The 16,466-nt window shown below is 42.8% G+C and overlaps 1 protein-coding gene across 1 annotated transcript; it reads right to left on the reverse strand.

The window, feature by feature from the left end:
* Positions 1-577: 577 nt before the first annotated feature.
* LOC112224197 (tumor necrosis factor receptor superfamily member 13B) lies at positions 578-15,710 on the reverse strand. The gene is made up of 5 exons (XM_024387602.2): positions 15,643-15,710; positions 14,590-14,739; positions 14,107-14,223; positions 1,733-2,020; positions 578-1,504 (listed from the first exon to the last, which is right to left on the reverse strand). Exons 2-5 carry the CDS (start codon positions 14,702-14,704, stop codon positions 1,251-1,253), a joined length of 774 nt encoding a protein of 257 aa, XP_024243370.1. The 5' UTR covers positions 14,705-14,739; positions 15,643-15,710; the 3' UTR covers positions 578-1,250.
* Between the last annotated feature and the right edge of the window lie 756 nt (positions 15,711-16,466).

Raw genomic sequence — 16,466 nt, forward strand, 5'->3', positions numbered from 1 at the left:
ATGGTTCAGGTTAGGATTGTGGAGGGCAAGCTGATCCTAGATCTGTACCTAGGGGAAACTACCCTGGAGTGGGCGTGTCATCTGTCTAGGGTTGTTTTATTGCGATTATAATAGAATTATAATACTAGAATGGCCATGAACCTCGTGATGGTCCAAAGGTCAGCCATGATGGTCAACCTTGGTTTGCCAGTGCTGTGATAAGATATTGTGTAAAACAATGAATGTGAAGAATTGATCTGCTCTGTGTGTATCAAGGCACAAGGTGAGACCAACATGCTAACACAGTAGGCAGATGGTTGGAGTCTTACAATGTTAATTAATCCAAAGGGGTAGGCAAGAGAATGGTCGTGGACAGGCAAAAAGGTCAAAACCAGATCAGAGTCCAGGAGGTACAGAGTGGCAGACAGGCTCGTGGTCAAGGCAAGCAGAATGGTCAGACAGGTGGGTACAAAGTCCAGAAACAGGCAAGAGTCAAAACCAGGAGGACTAGAAAAAGGAGAATGCAAAAAGCAGGAGAACGGGAAAAACGCTGGCTGACTTGGAAACATACAAGGCGAACTGGCACAAAGAGACAGGAAACACAGGGATAAATACACTGGGGAAAATAAGCGACACCTGGAGGGGGTGGAGACAATCACAAGGACAGGTGAAACATGACAGCATGACAGTATGGGTGTTTGCTAGCTAGCTGGCCAACCAGTTTTTGAGGAATGACACCATAAATGTGTCTAATTTAACTGCCAACAAGCAAACATTCCATTCAAACAAGGCAGACAATACACAGCTATACACTGGCTCAAATCAGTTGATGATATGACTGAGACCTAAATGCAACAAGTACTGATATTGTATCATAGAGTAGCACACCGTTTTTCAAGAAAACTAAGACGTATGGTCTGTTTACATGTATTTTAGAAGGTATTTGTACAGAAAATTGATATAAAACCAGTATCAAATGTTTTTAGAATTACAACACTATTTTAGGTTGACTATAATTACATTACACAATTTCTAATACATCACCTGCCTTACTTTTATTTTCCTGCATCAGTAAAAGCAGGAAATGCATCACCTATGCCTCTGCCATTCATTCCAATTAGACTGGTTTTGTATTTCTCCCTGACCAAGATTGCTGCCATTTTCACCCGATTATGGATGGCACTTTGAGGGTTTATGACATAGCCCCTCTAGTAATTTAATAGGATTTCTATTATTGCCGTAGTGTCCAGTCGGTTTCAGTTCTGCTCCGGTCAGAAGCTAGGCTGAGAGGGGGAGCAGATTATTTTTTCTGATGATCCACATGTGAGTCGTCTGGTAGGAGTGTGGAGGTCCTGGGAGACAGCCTGCTGGTAGAGGGTGAGAGGGGGTCTCTGCTGCTTCTCACCTCTGCCAGGCACTCTGAGGTCAGGGAAGCAGTGGACACACACACAGGTCTCTATTGGGCTGGACGAACGGCCCGCTGTCACACTGTTCAGCTTGGGCAGGGATGGATCCATCAGGTTATCTAAAGATGGTACGAATGCATGCACACAGAGAAGAGAGATAAATAAGCTAAAAGAAGCCATGCTGAGTTATTCGATTGTGATCCAGGATCATTTTTGCCTTTTGGATCTTAATGAATAGGAATACATGGACGAGGGGACCTGATCCCCGATCAGCACTCATACTCTGAGTGGCTTTATGAAGACATGCCCTGAGCTATGTTTTAGACTAGAGTTGTGCCCAAACTGACCTTTGGAGGACTTGCTGTGCTGGTTAGGCTCTTGGCTTCCACGGCCCTGGGTGGGACTGCTCTGTGTGGCCCCTGGTCGGGGACCTCTGGCACTGGCCCTCCTCAGCAGCACAAGCAGGGCCAAAGACAGGGTCAACAGCAGCAGAGCCAGACAAAAGCCCAGCAGAGAGTACACCAGGATGACTGAGTTAGGCACACCACTGAGTAGGGAGCCCCCCTTGGTGGTAGGGTTCTGGAAGACTGTCCCATCCACAGGCCTCAAGGTTGCACTCAAGTCAGGCTGTTGGGCTTAAGGTGAATTAAATTACTTAAATTACTTCATTTAAATCCTTATTTACCTTGCAATACCATCAATGTAATGCAAAGTGAGTCTAAACAAATGTATGCACCATTTCCAAATGTCAAAGCTCTACTTCTAGGAGGTTCTCAATTCAAAAGATCAAAACCAAAAGCATTTAATCCCAAGGTTATCCTATTTAAATGTGACTGAATTAGAAAAGACACCAAATGGCACCCTATTCCCTAAATAGTGTACTTCTTTTGGCCAGTGCCTTATGGAAGGGTGCCGTTCGGGACGTAGACAACACATTTTAGCCTTTGGCGTTGGGATGTATGGCAGCAGTTTTACGGGCTCCTGACCAATTATGCTATTTTGAGTTGTTTTTTATTTTATTTTTTATTTTTATGTAATGAAACAGGCAGGGAGCAGGTCTCGAACCATCGACCTTCGAGCCCGAGGTCCGGCGCGCTATCGTCTGTGCCGCAAAAGCATGCTCGTGCGACAGACTCGATTTCCGCGCTTATAAACCCAGGGTCGTTATAATAATATTTTTTTATATTCAGATTTTTCACCCCTACTTGTTTTGATTGGGACAGCCCCATCGCGGATTTTTTAAACGAGTGTAGGGGACTCGTCTAGATAAATGAATCAATGTCAGACCTTTGTTTTCGCTGAATCACCGTTTGGATATTTAGTAACAATTAGGCTGGGGGAAATGTTAGCTAAATTGAGGCGAGTGCTAATCATCATCTTCGTTCTAGGTTTCTCATATATTAGCTGATCAGAACAGTTTGCTAGCATCTTATACAAATGGATTTTTGCTCTTCACTCGACCAAAAGCCTGTGATTTGTCTGACAATCAATCAATGTGATTTTTTTCCCCACTGAATCTATGTCTGTACACAGTAGTTGATCTCCGTCTGGAAAACTGGAAGTTGTAGCTCATTTATTTGTTTGCTCATCTATCACTGATCAGAAACATGGAGCATGAAATAATGTAGCGGAAATCAAGTGTATTAATTATCTAATGACCAACGTAGAAGCCGTATATAGCCTTAAATAGATTCCATGATGTTTTCCTATCGTCCCAATCCCACTGAAACCCAGAATTCAGACTCCTGTCTCACATGGAAACTCCTAACTGTATTCTGTAATCCATAGGTGGCATTATCAAAGCACGTCTCGCCTATGCATGTCAACATATTGCTATAACATTGTTTATAACATTTCCTCCGCTTCTCTGCGCTGTCCCATTTGAGAGCTTTGGTAGAGAATGTGATCATTAAATGGTTTAAGAGTAGATATGGATTTTTTTTAACAGAGCTGGTCCCCGTTATACCTTGATATTTAAGCATTTTCATCTCCCCGTTATTCAAGCTGATCTGCTACCTGTATAATCATCCATTCGATTTGACCAAATAGGACATTGTGATAAGGTGCGTCTCGGTGAGAGGTGTAGGAGTCAGGCGCAGGAGAGCAGGGATTTCTGAGAAGCGTGTTTAATATATAGTCCACCAATACAAAATTGGCACAGATGAAAATCCAAAACTACGCTCTCGAAGGAACAGAAACTCGTGCCAATACACGGAGGAACAACCACAGTTCCGACACTACATACAAGTGCCTAAATAGTGAAGACAATACAGAAACTCGTGCCAAACGCACACGGAGGAACAAACTCAGTTCCGAAATTTAACTACACGTACGTAATAGCGAAAACAATAAACATCATAGATCATCGAACGCAAATACACACAAACTTAATCCTGCACGAATTAAGGCCGGTAACAGGTGCCATATATACACACAGAAATAAACGCAATTGAAACCAGGTGTGAAAAGGAACACAGACAAAACAACCAGAAAAGGAAAAAGGGATCGGTGGCGGCTAGTAAACCGGCGACGCCGAGCGCCGCCCGAACAGGGAGAGGAGTTACCTTCGGTAGAAGTCGTGACAGACATATTATGTCATTCGTTGGAGGTTATCTAGCAAGCTTAGCCACTTTGGTCGTTTTTCTTTTGTTTGACTGCGGTTACAAAGTTTGTATGATTTGACAACGCGTTGGCCAACTCGGGGACCGCTCTATGTTAAGGTAGCCTACAGCTGAAATGCGTTGAATTAATTGTGGAACATGATAAACCTCAAAACCGGCCTGCTTAGCAATTCACAACAATGTCATTGTCGATCAAAGTTACTCTAAAATTGTTTTTATGTCAGTTTTACTTGCTCTAAAATATTTGCAAAGTGGCACAGCAACAATCTTTTTTTGGGGAGAAACCCGAGTAAAGATATCTTGGTTTTAAAAGCTTTAAATTAGCACTTATGATTTTTGAGGTATTTCCCGGGACAAATATAAATTATTGAAACTTGGTTGATTTTCGAGAAACTTTAAGGGGCAATTTGAGATTGAAGTTCGAAGAAATGTTCAAATGATAACATTTATTCAAAATGAAGGTGTCTGAAGTTGAACACTTGTTTCTTTTTCCATATTCCCTTGTATAGAAATAATAATTTTTGCAAATTATCCCAAGTATATTGAGGTAACTATTTGCATCAGCTTTTGAAGTATAGCTGTGAGTATATATTTGAGTAGTAGGAACCCAATTTAAATACATTTTACTAACCTGAGTACCATAAGTAACTGAGCTAAAAAACATTTGTAGATAAAACATAGAATATCAATTATGACACTGAGTAAATTCAGAAAATTAAACTTACAATATTAGTTCTGTAGCTGATTACATTAAGTATATCAAACTTATAACATTAGTTCTCAGACTTGAAGGACTTAAGCAGGTAAAAAAAAGAACTGTTCTGAACCTGAAAAAATGAAGTTGAATTAAATAAATTTTTGAGATCCAGTTAGTTGTTTGCACTTAATATATTTGAGTTTGTTATACACGAAAAGCAACGTAAATTACACTTAAAACATCCTCCTTGTTGGATTTTAAAAAGCTGATGCAAATAGTTACCAAAAATGTTTTAAGTAAAAGGGGCACAATATTTTTTACAGTGTGGGATTCTCTGCCTCCAACCCTATTACGGGGGCTGAGTCACTGGCTTACTGGTCTTCTTCCATGGCGTCCCTAGGAGGGGTGCGTCACTTGAGTGGGTTGAGTCACTGACGTGATCTTCCTGTCCGGGTTGGTGCCCCGCTCGGGTTCGTGCCGTGGGAGAGATCTTCGTGGGCTATACTCAGCCTTGTCCCAGGGTAGTAAGTTGGTGGTTGAAGATATCCCTCTAGTAGTGTGGAGGTTGTGCTTTGGCAAAGTGGGTGGGGTTATATCCTGCTGGGTTGGCCCTGTCCAGGGGTATCGTCGCATGGGGAAACAGTGTCTCCCGAATCCTCCTGTCTCAGCCTCCAGTATTTATGCTGCAATAGTTTATGTGTCGGGGGGCTAGGGTCAGTCTGTTATATCTGGAGCATTTCTCCTGTCTTATCTGGTGTCCTGTGTGAATTTAAGTATTCTCCCACTAATTCTCTCCCTCTTCCTCCCCTCCCGGAGGACCTGAGCCCTGGGACCATGTCTCAGGACTACCTGGCCTGATGACTCCTTGCTGTCCCCAGTCCACCTTGTCATGCTGCTGCTCCAGTTTAAACTGTTGTGCCTGCGGCTATGGAACACTGACCTGTTCACCGGACCTGCTACCTTGTCCCGGATCTGCTGTTTTCAACTCTCTCTCTCTACCGCACTGTTGTCTCTAACTCTGAATGCTCGGCTATGATAATCCAACTGACATTTACTCCTAAGGTGCTGACCTGTTGCACCCTCTACAATCACTGTGATTATTATTATTTGACCCTGCTGGTCATCTATGAATGTTTGAACATCTTGTCCATGTTCTGTTATAATCTCCACCCGGCACAGCCAGAAGGGGACTGGCAATCCCTCAGAGCCTGGTTCCTCTCCAGGTTTCTTCCTAGGTTCCTACCTTTCTAGGGAGTTTTTCCTAGCCACTGTGCTTCTACATCTGCATTTCTTGCTGTTTGTGGTTTTAGGCTGGGTTTCTGTACTGCACTTTGTGACATCGGCTGATGTAAAAAGGGCATTGTAAATAAATTTGATTGATTGAAAACTGTCATGGTCAAAACATACACTGCTCAAAAAAATAAAGGGAACACTAAAATAACACATCCTAGATCTGAATGAATGAAATATTCTTATTAAATAGTTTTTTTCTTTACATAGTTGAATGTGCTGACAACAAAATCAAAATTAAAAAATGATCAATGGAAATCAAATTTATCAACCCATGGAGGTCTGGATTTGGAGTCACACTCAACATTTAAGTGGAAAACCACACTACAGGCTGATCCAACTTTGATGTAATGTCCTTAAAACAAGTCAAAATGAAGCTCAGTAGTGTGTGTGGCCTCCACGTGCCTGGATGACCTCCCTACAACGCCTGGGCATGCTAATGATGAGGTGGAGGATGGTCTCCTGAGGGATCTCCTCCCAGACCTGGACTAAAGCATCTGCCAACTCCTGGACAGTCTGTGGTGCAATGTGGCGTTGGTGGATGGAGCGAGACATGATGTCCCAGATGTGGTCAATTGGATTCAGGTCTGGGGAACGGGCGGGCCAGTCCATAGCATCAATGCCTTCCTCTTGCAGGAACTGCTGACACACTCCAGCCACATGAGGTCTAGCATTGTCTTGCATTAGGAGGAACCCAGGGCCAACCGCACCAGCATATGGTCTCACAAGGGGTCTGAGGATCTCATTTTGGTACCTAATGGCAGTCAGGCTACCTCTGGCGAGCACATGGAGGGCTGTGCGGCCCCCCAAAGAAATGCCACCCCACACCATGACTGACCCACCGCCAAACCGGTCATGCTGGAGGATGTTGCAGGCAGCAGAACGTTCTCCACGGCGTCTCCAGACTCTGTCACGTCTGTCACATGTGCTCAGTATGAACCTGCTTTCATCTGTGAAGAGCACAGGGTGCCAGTGTCGAATTTACCAATCTTGGTCTTCTCTGGCAAATGCCAAACGCCCTGCACGGTATTGGGCTGTAAGCACAACCCCCACCTGTGGACGTTGGGCCCTCATACCACCCTCATGGAGTCTGTTTCTGACCGTTTGAGCAGACACATGTACATTTGTGGCCTGCTGGAGGTCATTTTGCAGGGCTCTGGCAGTGCTCCTCCTGCTCCTCCTTGCAGAAAGGCAGAGGTAGCGGTCCTGCTGCTGGGTTGTTGCCCTCCTACGGCCTCCTCCACGTCTCCTGATGTACTGGCCTGTCTCCTGGTAGCGCCTCCATGCTCTGGACACTACGCTCACAGACACAGCAAAACTTCTTGCCACAGCTCGCATTGATGTGCCATCCTGGATGAGCTGCACTACCTGAGCCACTTGTGTGGGTTGTAGACTCCGTCTCATGCTACCACTAGAGTGAAAGCACCGCCAGCATTCAAAAGTGACCAAAACATCAGCCAGGAAGCATAGGAACTGAGAAGTGGTCTGTGGTCCCCACCTGCAGAACCACTCCTTTATTGGGGGTGTCTTGCTAATTGCCTTTTATTTACACCTGTTGTCTATTCCATTTGCACAACAGCATGTGAAATTTATTGTCAATCAGTGTTGCTTCCTAAGTGGACAGTTAGATTTCACAGAAGTGTGATTGACTTGGAGTTACATTGTGTTGTTTAAGTGTTCCCTTTATTTCTTTGAGCAGTGTATATATTCAATGGTTGTAAAGATGGGAAGACGTCTGTCCGTAATAAAGAGATGCTCTACTTTTTTGACACCACACTCCAAAAAGCAAGTCCTGCAGGCTCTAGTTTTGTTTTATCCTGATTATAGATTTTAAAGTAGATTTAAATCAACACTGTAACTCGGCCACTCAGAAACATTCACTGTCTTCTTGGTAAGGAACTCCAGTGTACTGTAGATTTGGCTTTGTGTTTTAGGTTATTGTCCTGCTGAAAGATTCATCTCCCAGTGTCTGGTGGAAAGCAGACTAAACCAGGTTTTACTCGAGGATTTTGCCTGTGCTTAGCTCCATTCTGTTTCTTTTTTACCCTGAAAAACTCCCGTCCTTAACGATGACAAGCATACCCATAACATGATGTAGCCACCACTAAGATTGAAAATATGGAGAGTGGTACTCAGTAATGTGTTGGATTTACTTCAAACATAACACTTTTTATTCAGGACAAAAAGTGAATTGCTTTGCCAAATGTTTTGCAGTATTAGGGGTGGCAGGGTAGCCTAGTGGTTAGAGCGATGGACTAGTAACTGAAAGGTTGCAAGTTCAAATCCCCAAGCTGACAAGGTACAAATCTGTCATTCCGCCCTTGAACAGGCAGTTAACCCACTGTTCCTAGGCTGTCATTGAAAATAAGAACTTGTTCTTAACTGACTTGCCTAGTAAAAATTAAATTACTTTTGTGCCTCATTTCAAACAGGATGTTTTGGAATATTGTTTTATTCTGTACAGGTTTCCTTCTTTTCACTCTGTCAATTAGGTTAGTATTGTGGAGTAACTATAATGTTGGTACATCCAAAGTGTTCTATTATCACAGCCGTTAAACTCTGTAACTGTTTTAAAGTCAGCATTGGCCTTATGGTGAAATCCCCGTGTGGTTTCCTTCCTCTCTGGCAACTGAGAGAGGCCTGTATCTTTGCAGTGACTGTGTGTATTGATACAGCATTCAAAGTGTCAATAATAACATTACCATGCTCAAAGGGATATTAAATGTATGCCCCCCCCTCCCCCTAATCTACCAATAGGTGCACTTGTTTGCAAGGCATTGGAAAACCTCCCCGGTCTTTGTGGTTGAATCTGTGTTTGAACACTGCTCAATTGAATGACCTACAGATAATTGTATGTGTGGGGTACAGATATGAGGTAGTCATTCAAAAGTCAAGGTAAACACTATTATTGCACACAGAATGAGTCCATGCAACTAATTGTGTGACTTGTTAAGAAAATTTTTACTCCTGAACTTATTTGGTCTACACGGACAAGTTCTGGCCTGGTTTAGATCTTATCTGTCGGAAAGATATCAGTTTGTCTCTGTGAATGGTTTGTCCTCTGACAAATCAACTGTAAATTTCGGTGTTCCTCAAGGTTCTGTTTTGGGGCCACTATTGTTTTCACTATATATTTTACCTCTTGGGGATGTTATTCGAAAACATAATGTTTTCGAATATGCGAACTGCTATGCGGATGACACACAGATGTACATTTCAATGAAACATGGTGAAGCCCCAAAATTGCCCTTGCTAGAAGCATGTGTTTCAGACATAAGGAAGTGGATGGCTGCAAACTTTCTACTTTTAAACTCGGACAAAACAGAGATGCTTGTTCTAGGTCCCAAGAAACAAAGAGATCTTTTGTTGAATCTGACAATTAATCTTAATGGTTGTACAGTCGTCTCAAATAAAACTGTGAAGGACCTCGGCGTTACTCTGGACCCTGATCTCTCTTTTGAAGAACATATCAAGACCATTTCAAGGACAGCTTTTTTCCATCTACGTAACATTGCAAAAATCAGAAACTTTCTGTCCAAAAATGATGCAGAAAAATTAATCCATGCTTTTGTCACTTCTAGGTTAGACTACTGTAATGCTCTACTTTCCGGCTACCCGGATAAAGCACTAAATAAACTTCAGTTGGTGCTAAATACGGCTGCTAGAATCCTGACTAGAACCAAAAAATTTGATCATATTACTCCAGTGCTAGCCTCTCTACACTGGCTTCCTGTCAAAGCAAGGGCTGATTTCAAGGTTTTACTGCTAAACTACAAAGCATTACATGGGCTTGCTCCTACCTATCTCTCTGATTTGGTCCTGCCGTACATACCTACACGTACGCTACGGTCACAAGACGCAGGCCTCCTAATTGTCCCTAGAATTTCTAAGCAAACAGCTGGAGGCAGGGATTTCTCCTATAGAGCTCCATTTTTATGGAACGGTCTGCCTACCCATGTCAGAGACGCACACTCGGTCTCAACCTTTAAGTCCTTACTGAAGACTTATCTCTTCAGTGGGTCATATGATTGAGTGTAGTCTGGCCCAGGAGTGGGAAGGTGAACGGAAAGGCTCTGGAGCAACGAACCGCCCTTGCTGTCTCTGCCTGGCCGGTTCCCCTCTTCCCACTGGGATTCTCTGCCTCTAACCCTATTACAGGGGCTGAGTCACTGACTTACTGGGGCTCTCTCATGCCGTCCCTGGTAGGGGTGCGTCACCTGAGTGGGTTGATTTACTGATGTGGTCATCCTGTCTGGGTTGGCGCCCCCCCTTGGGTTGTGCCATGGCGGAGATCTTTGTGGGCTATACTCAGCCTTGTCTCAGGATGGTAAGTTGGTGGTTGAAGATATCCCTCTAGTGGTGTGGGGGCTGTGCTTTGGCAAAGTGGGTGGGGTTATATCCTTCCTGTTTGGCCCTGTCTGGGGGTGTCCTCGGATGGGGCCACAGTGTCTCCTGACCCCTCCTGTCTCAGCCTCCAGTATTTATGCTGCAGTAGTTAATGTGTCGGGGGCTAGGGTCAGTTTGTTATATCTGGAGTACCTCTCCTGTCCTATTCGGTGTCCTGTGTGAATCTAAGTGTGCGTTCTCTAATTCTCTCTTTCTCTCTCTCTCTCTCGGAGGACCTGAGCCCTAGGACCATGACCCAGGACTACCTGACATGATGACTCCTTGCTGTCCCCAGTCCACCTGGCCGTGCTGCTGCTCAAGTTTCAACTGTTCTGCCTTGTTATTATTCGACCATGCTGGTCATTTATGAACATTTGAACATTTTGGCCGTGTTCTGTTATAATCTCCACCCGGCACAGCCAGAAGAGGACTGGCCACCCCACATATGCTCTCTCTAATTCTCTCTTTCTTTCTCTCTCTCGGAGGACCTGAGCCCTAGGACCATGCCCCAGGACTACCTGACATGATGACTCCTTGCTGTCCCCAGTCCACCTGACCGTGCTGCTGCTCCAGTTTCAACTGTTCTGCCTTATTATTATACGACCATGCTGGTCATTTATGAACATTTGAACATCTTGGCCATGTTCTGTTATAATCTCCACCCGGCACAGCCAGAAGAGGACTGGCCACCCCACATAGCCTGGTTCCTCTCTAGGTTTCTTCCTAGGTTTTGGCCTTTCTAGGGAGTTTTTCCTAGCCACCGTGCTTCTACACCTGCATTGCTTGCTGTTTGGGGTTTTAGGCTGGGTTTCTGTACAGCACTTTGAGATATCAGCTGATGTATGAAGGGCTATATAAATACATTTGATCTGATTAACATTATGTTTTAGAATAACATCCCCAAGAGGTAAAATATATAGTGAAAACAATAGTGGTCCCAAAACGGAACCTTGAGGAACACCGAAATTTACAGTTGATTTGTCAGAGGACAAACCATTCACAGAGACAAACTGATATCTTTCCGACAGATAAGATCTAAACCAGGCCAGAACTTGTCCGTGTAGACGAATTTGGGTTTCCAATCTCTCCAAAAGAATGTGGTGATCAATGGTATCAAAAGCAGCACTAAGGTCTAGGAGCACGAGGACAGATGCCATTAAAATGTCATTTTCCACCTTCACAAGTGCCGTCTCAGTGCTATGATGGGGTCTAAAACCAGACTGAAGCATTTCGTATACATTGTTTGTCTTCAGGAAGGCAGTGAGTTGCTGCGCGACAGCCTTTTCTAAAATTTTTGAGAGGAATGGAAGATTCGATATAGGCCTATAGTTTTTTATATTTTCTCGGTCAAGGTTTGGCTTTTTCAAGAGGCTTTATTACTGCCACTTTTAGTGAGTTTGGTACACATCCGGTGGATAGAGAGCCGTTTATTATGTTCAACATAGGAGGGCCAAGCACAGGAAGCAGCTCTTTCAGTAGTTTAGTTGGAATAGGGTCCAGTATGCAGCTTGAAGGTTTAGAGGCCATGATTATTTTCATCATTGTGTCAAGAGATATAGTACTAAAACACTTGAGCGTCTCTCTTGATCCTAGGTCCTGGGAGAGTTGTGCAGACTCAGGACAACTGAGCTTTGAAGGAATACGCAGATTTAAAGAGGAGTCCGTAATTTGCTTTCTAATAATCATAATCTTTTCCTCAAAGAAGTTCATGAATTTATCACTGCTAAAGTGAAAGTCATCCTCTCTTGGGGAATGCTGCTTTTTAGTTAGCTTTGCGACATTATCAAAAAGGAATTTCGGATTGTTCTTATTTTCCTCAATTAAGTTAGAAAAATAGGATGATCGAGCAGCAGTAAGGGCTCTACGGTACTGCACGGTACTGTCTTTCCAAGCTAGTCGGAAGACTTCCAGTTTGGTGTGGCGCCATTTCCGTTCCAATTTTCTGGAAGCTTGCTTCAGAGCTCGGGTATTTTCTGTGTACCAGGGAGCTAGTTTCTTATGAGAAATGTTTTTAGTTTTTAGGGGTGCAACTGCATCTAGGGTATTGCGCAAGGTTAAATTGAGTTCCTCAGTTAGGTGGTTAACTGATTTTTGTCCTCTGGCGTCCTTGGGTAGACAGAGGGAATCTGGAAGGACATCAAGGAATCTTTGTGTTGTCTGTGAATTTATAGCACGACTTTTGATGTTCCTTGGTTGGGGTCTGAGCAGATTATTTGTTGCAATTGCAAACGTAATAAAATAGTGGTCCGATAGTCCAGGATTATGAGGAAAAACATTTTGATCCACAACATTTATTCCATGGGACAAAACTAGGTCCAGCGTATGACTGTGACAGTGAGTGGGTCCAGAGACATGTTGGACAAAACCCACTGAGTCGATGATGGCTCCGAAAGCCTTTTGGAGTGGGTCTGTGGACTTTTCCATGTGAATATTAAAGTCACCAAAGATTAGAATATTATCTGCTATGACTACAAGGTCCGATAGGAATTCAGGGAACTCAGTGAGGAACGCTGTATATGGCCCAGGAGGCCTGTAAACAGTAGCTATAAAAAGGATTGAGTAGGCTGCATAGATTTCATGACTAGAAGCTCAAAAGACGAAAACGTCTTCTTTTTTTTTTTTGTAAATTGAAATTTGCTATCGTAAATGTTAGCAACACCTCCGCCTTTGCGGGATGCACGGGGATATGTTCACTAGTAGCCCTATTTTGAGATGTGAGGTATCATGATCTCTTTCAATAATGACAGGAATGGAGGTGGTCTTTATCCTAGTGAGATTGCTAAGGCGAACACCGCCATGTTTAGTTTTGACCAACCTAGGTCGAGGCACAGACACGGTCTCAATGGTGATAGCTGAGCTGACTACACTGACTGTGCTAGTGGCAGACTCCACTATGCTAGCAGGCTGGCTAACAGCCTGCTGCCTGGCCTGCACCCTATTTCATTGTGGAGCTAGAGTCATGATGACATGACTCTATACATAATTGAGCGACGCGTTAAATCTTTGTGTTCCGTGAAGGAACCCATAGTGGCGTGTCTGATGGGGTATGTCCACTACCGGTCAAAAGTTTTAGAACACCTACTCATTCAAGGATTTTTCTTTATTTGTACTAGTTTCTACATTTTAGAAAAATAGTGAAGACATCAAAACTACGAAATAATACATATGGAATCATGTAGTAACCAAAAAGATGTTAAACAAATCAAAATATGTATTATATTTGAGATTCTTCAAATAGCCAGCCTTTGCCTTGATGACAGCTTTGTAAACTGTATCTAGAGGGATTTGTATTCAGCTGAGCCTGCTAGCTAGTCACATTTCGGTTAGCGAGAAATTGCTGTGAAGTCATTGAAATAACTTAAAAAGAACGATTAAGGTAGCCACAGTATGTAATCTAACTCAACACTTAACTACTACAAACTAATTTAAATTACAATAAATAAAGGTTCACGTATTTGTTTTCCACTGTCCAGTGGCAGCACAAGTGGGGCATTTGATTTGCGAACTCATCACATGATCAGCGTGTCATCAGCAACACTAAAAAAGTACTTCTAGGTCATGGAATTTGGGACCAATTTTCAAAATAGAACATTTCTAAATATTGGATCGTCAGCCAGAAACTATTTTGGAGATGGCTGTAGGCTCAATTAATTATTTAGTAGTGTACAAACTCTTATGACTGTTTGTGAGAGCTATCTTTGTATGTGTGTACCTGCCTGCCACTCACTCTGACATTGGTGAGAACACTCTGAGGGATGGTTGCCACACACGACAGCACACGTCAGACACTTCTTCAACAGCCTGTCGTAGTACTGCCCTGGGACTGCCTTACACCTTAGAGAAACTGGCACAAACATACACACAATGGCACAGGAATGGTATAGTATTATAAAATGTCTGTGTTTTGACACAAAATGGCTACTATGTATCAATCACAATTGCACTAGACTATACTTGTTACTTAACCCCACAAAAAGGATCTTAAGATTCATTGATCTTTGTGTGAGCCTTTTACCACTGATATAACACCATAGAATGAAATATAACGTGTATGTTATGTGTATAACTTTGAGGACTGAGTCATATGGACAATCGTGTGGTGCATTGGCCTCTCATTGACTTCTTAAGTGTATGTGTTATTTCCTCCGGTGAGTGTTTGTGTGTGTGTGTGTGTGTGTGTGTGTGTGTGTGTGTGTGTGTGTGAACTTACCACAGTACTCGATGCATCTGAGGTGGTGGTGAGGCTGCTGGCAGACCATCTGACAGGTCAGACACTTCCTCAACAGGCCATCCCAGAAGTGACCCTCAGGACAGCCAAACCCCATGGCTCAGCTCAGGTGTCAACTCACACGCTGACTCACTGAATGACAGGCAGAGGGAAATCAGGGTCAGTTCATAGAATCCTTGCGTAATCAGCTTTGTATCACTTGGTTGGAATTGATTCAAACCTGACACTAATCAAGTTGATTTGGGGGTGTTAGGCGTCCAGATTTTACATTACTTTATGATGAACTTCCTTAGATTTTGTGGTCTATTTTTCTTATTTACTTTTAGATGGTGTAGGTTCGTCTACAGGCAGACAAGCAGGCTCAAACAAACTGGACACACAAAAAAATGATGAATTACACATGTACTGTATATTATTCTGTCCAAGTAACTCTAGAAGGTATCAGAAGAGAGGACAAGCCTCTATACACAACTTCAAAGATTTAAATGCACTTTTCTTGACAGAGGCATACTGCGCTGTGCTCCACTGGGCACAAAATCACTGAGCTGGAGAAATGACACGCTCTACAAATAAAGCTACGCCTTGCCTTGGTCTTCAACTTCATAAAATTGACTTGTACATTTGTTCTTATCTGTAAATTTGCCTAAATAATTCTCCAACAATACCATTTTACGCCTTTACTGATTATTCATTCCTTTTACCACACATGATGTGATCAATGGTGTCTTTGTTGGTGTAACACTCTATAGCATAAGCAATGGCTCATTGCTTACACCATGTAAGTCATGTATTCAAGGCATGATGTTGATCTTTAAATCTGGATATCCGATAAGTAAAAATGTAAATAATTATGTTCTCCTTCAATACCATTCCCAGGTGTTCTATGAATAATCAAAGACAACATCCATCTTTTAAAAAGTTATAAACCATGAACAGCTTACTCATTAACCAGCTCACTTGTAACTAAAAATACATCACATCATGGAATGTAATAATAATGCCCAATGTAATAAAACACAATATCGTATGACTTACCTACAGAGAGAAGAAAGACATCTGAGGACCTCAGCTTGAAATGTGCCCCTCTTGCAGTGACCTTGGGCTACATGTATTTGAGTAAGGGGCTGATTTGGGTGCAACCACAATGCATTTTCTGGGACTTCCCACTTGCACTGAAGGTAAGCTCTTCTCCCGTTATGATGAGTCAGGCTTGATAGTTGTGAATTGTGACTAAAATGTGGAGTTTTGTCATATCTATGTATATACTACTACTAAGAAATATGAATTTGCCTACCTTTCCCAAATGTTGAATGAGACCATAAGTCATTTTCAGTGGTGTGTCATTTATACATGGTACAATGTCAGTTTCATGTCAAGTTCATGGAGAATGCAGACTTGGAGAGCAATATACCGTACGGTTCTTATATTGCACTAGACTTCCATGACCATCTTACTATGCTATTTGAAAGAGCATGCACTCATCTGTCCTGCATAACCATATTCTGTTCATTTGCACAGGTGTTTTGCAGAATGACAATTGTCTGTTTTTAATAGTAACATGACAGAGAGGTTACATACAGTATGCATGCATACCTGTTTTATAAGCTACCGATCATAAATATTGCTAGACTTACACACAGTTGATTTACTTTAAATCCATGTTTATGTTTTCACATACATGCAAGTAGTTTGTAGATGAAGTTGTAATAACAGCGTCAACTCAGTGGCCTTGTGGTTAGAGTGTCCACCCTGAGATCGGAAAGTTGAGCGTTTGATCCCAGGCAGATTCATACTAAAGACTGTGGAAATGGGACCTGATGTGTCTCTGCTTGGCAGGTAGCATTAAGGAGATATAATTG

This window comes from Oncorhynchus tshawytscha, linkage group LG25 (assembly GCF_018296145.1).
Source record: "Oncorhynchus tshawytscha isolate Ot180627B linkage group LG25, Otsh_v2.0, whole genome shotgun sequence".
In the NCBI taxonomy this organism is placed as follows: Eukaryota; Metazoa; Chordata; class Actinopteri; order Salmoniformes; family Salmonidae; genus Oncorhynchus; species Oncorhynchus tshawytscha.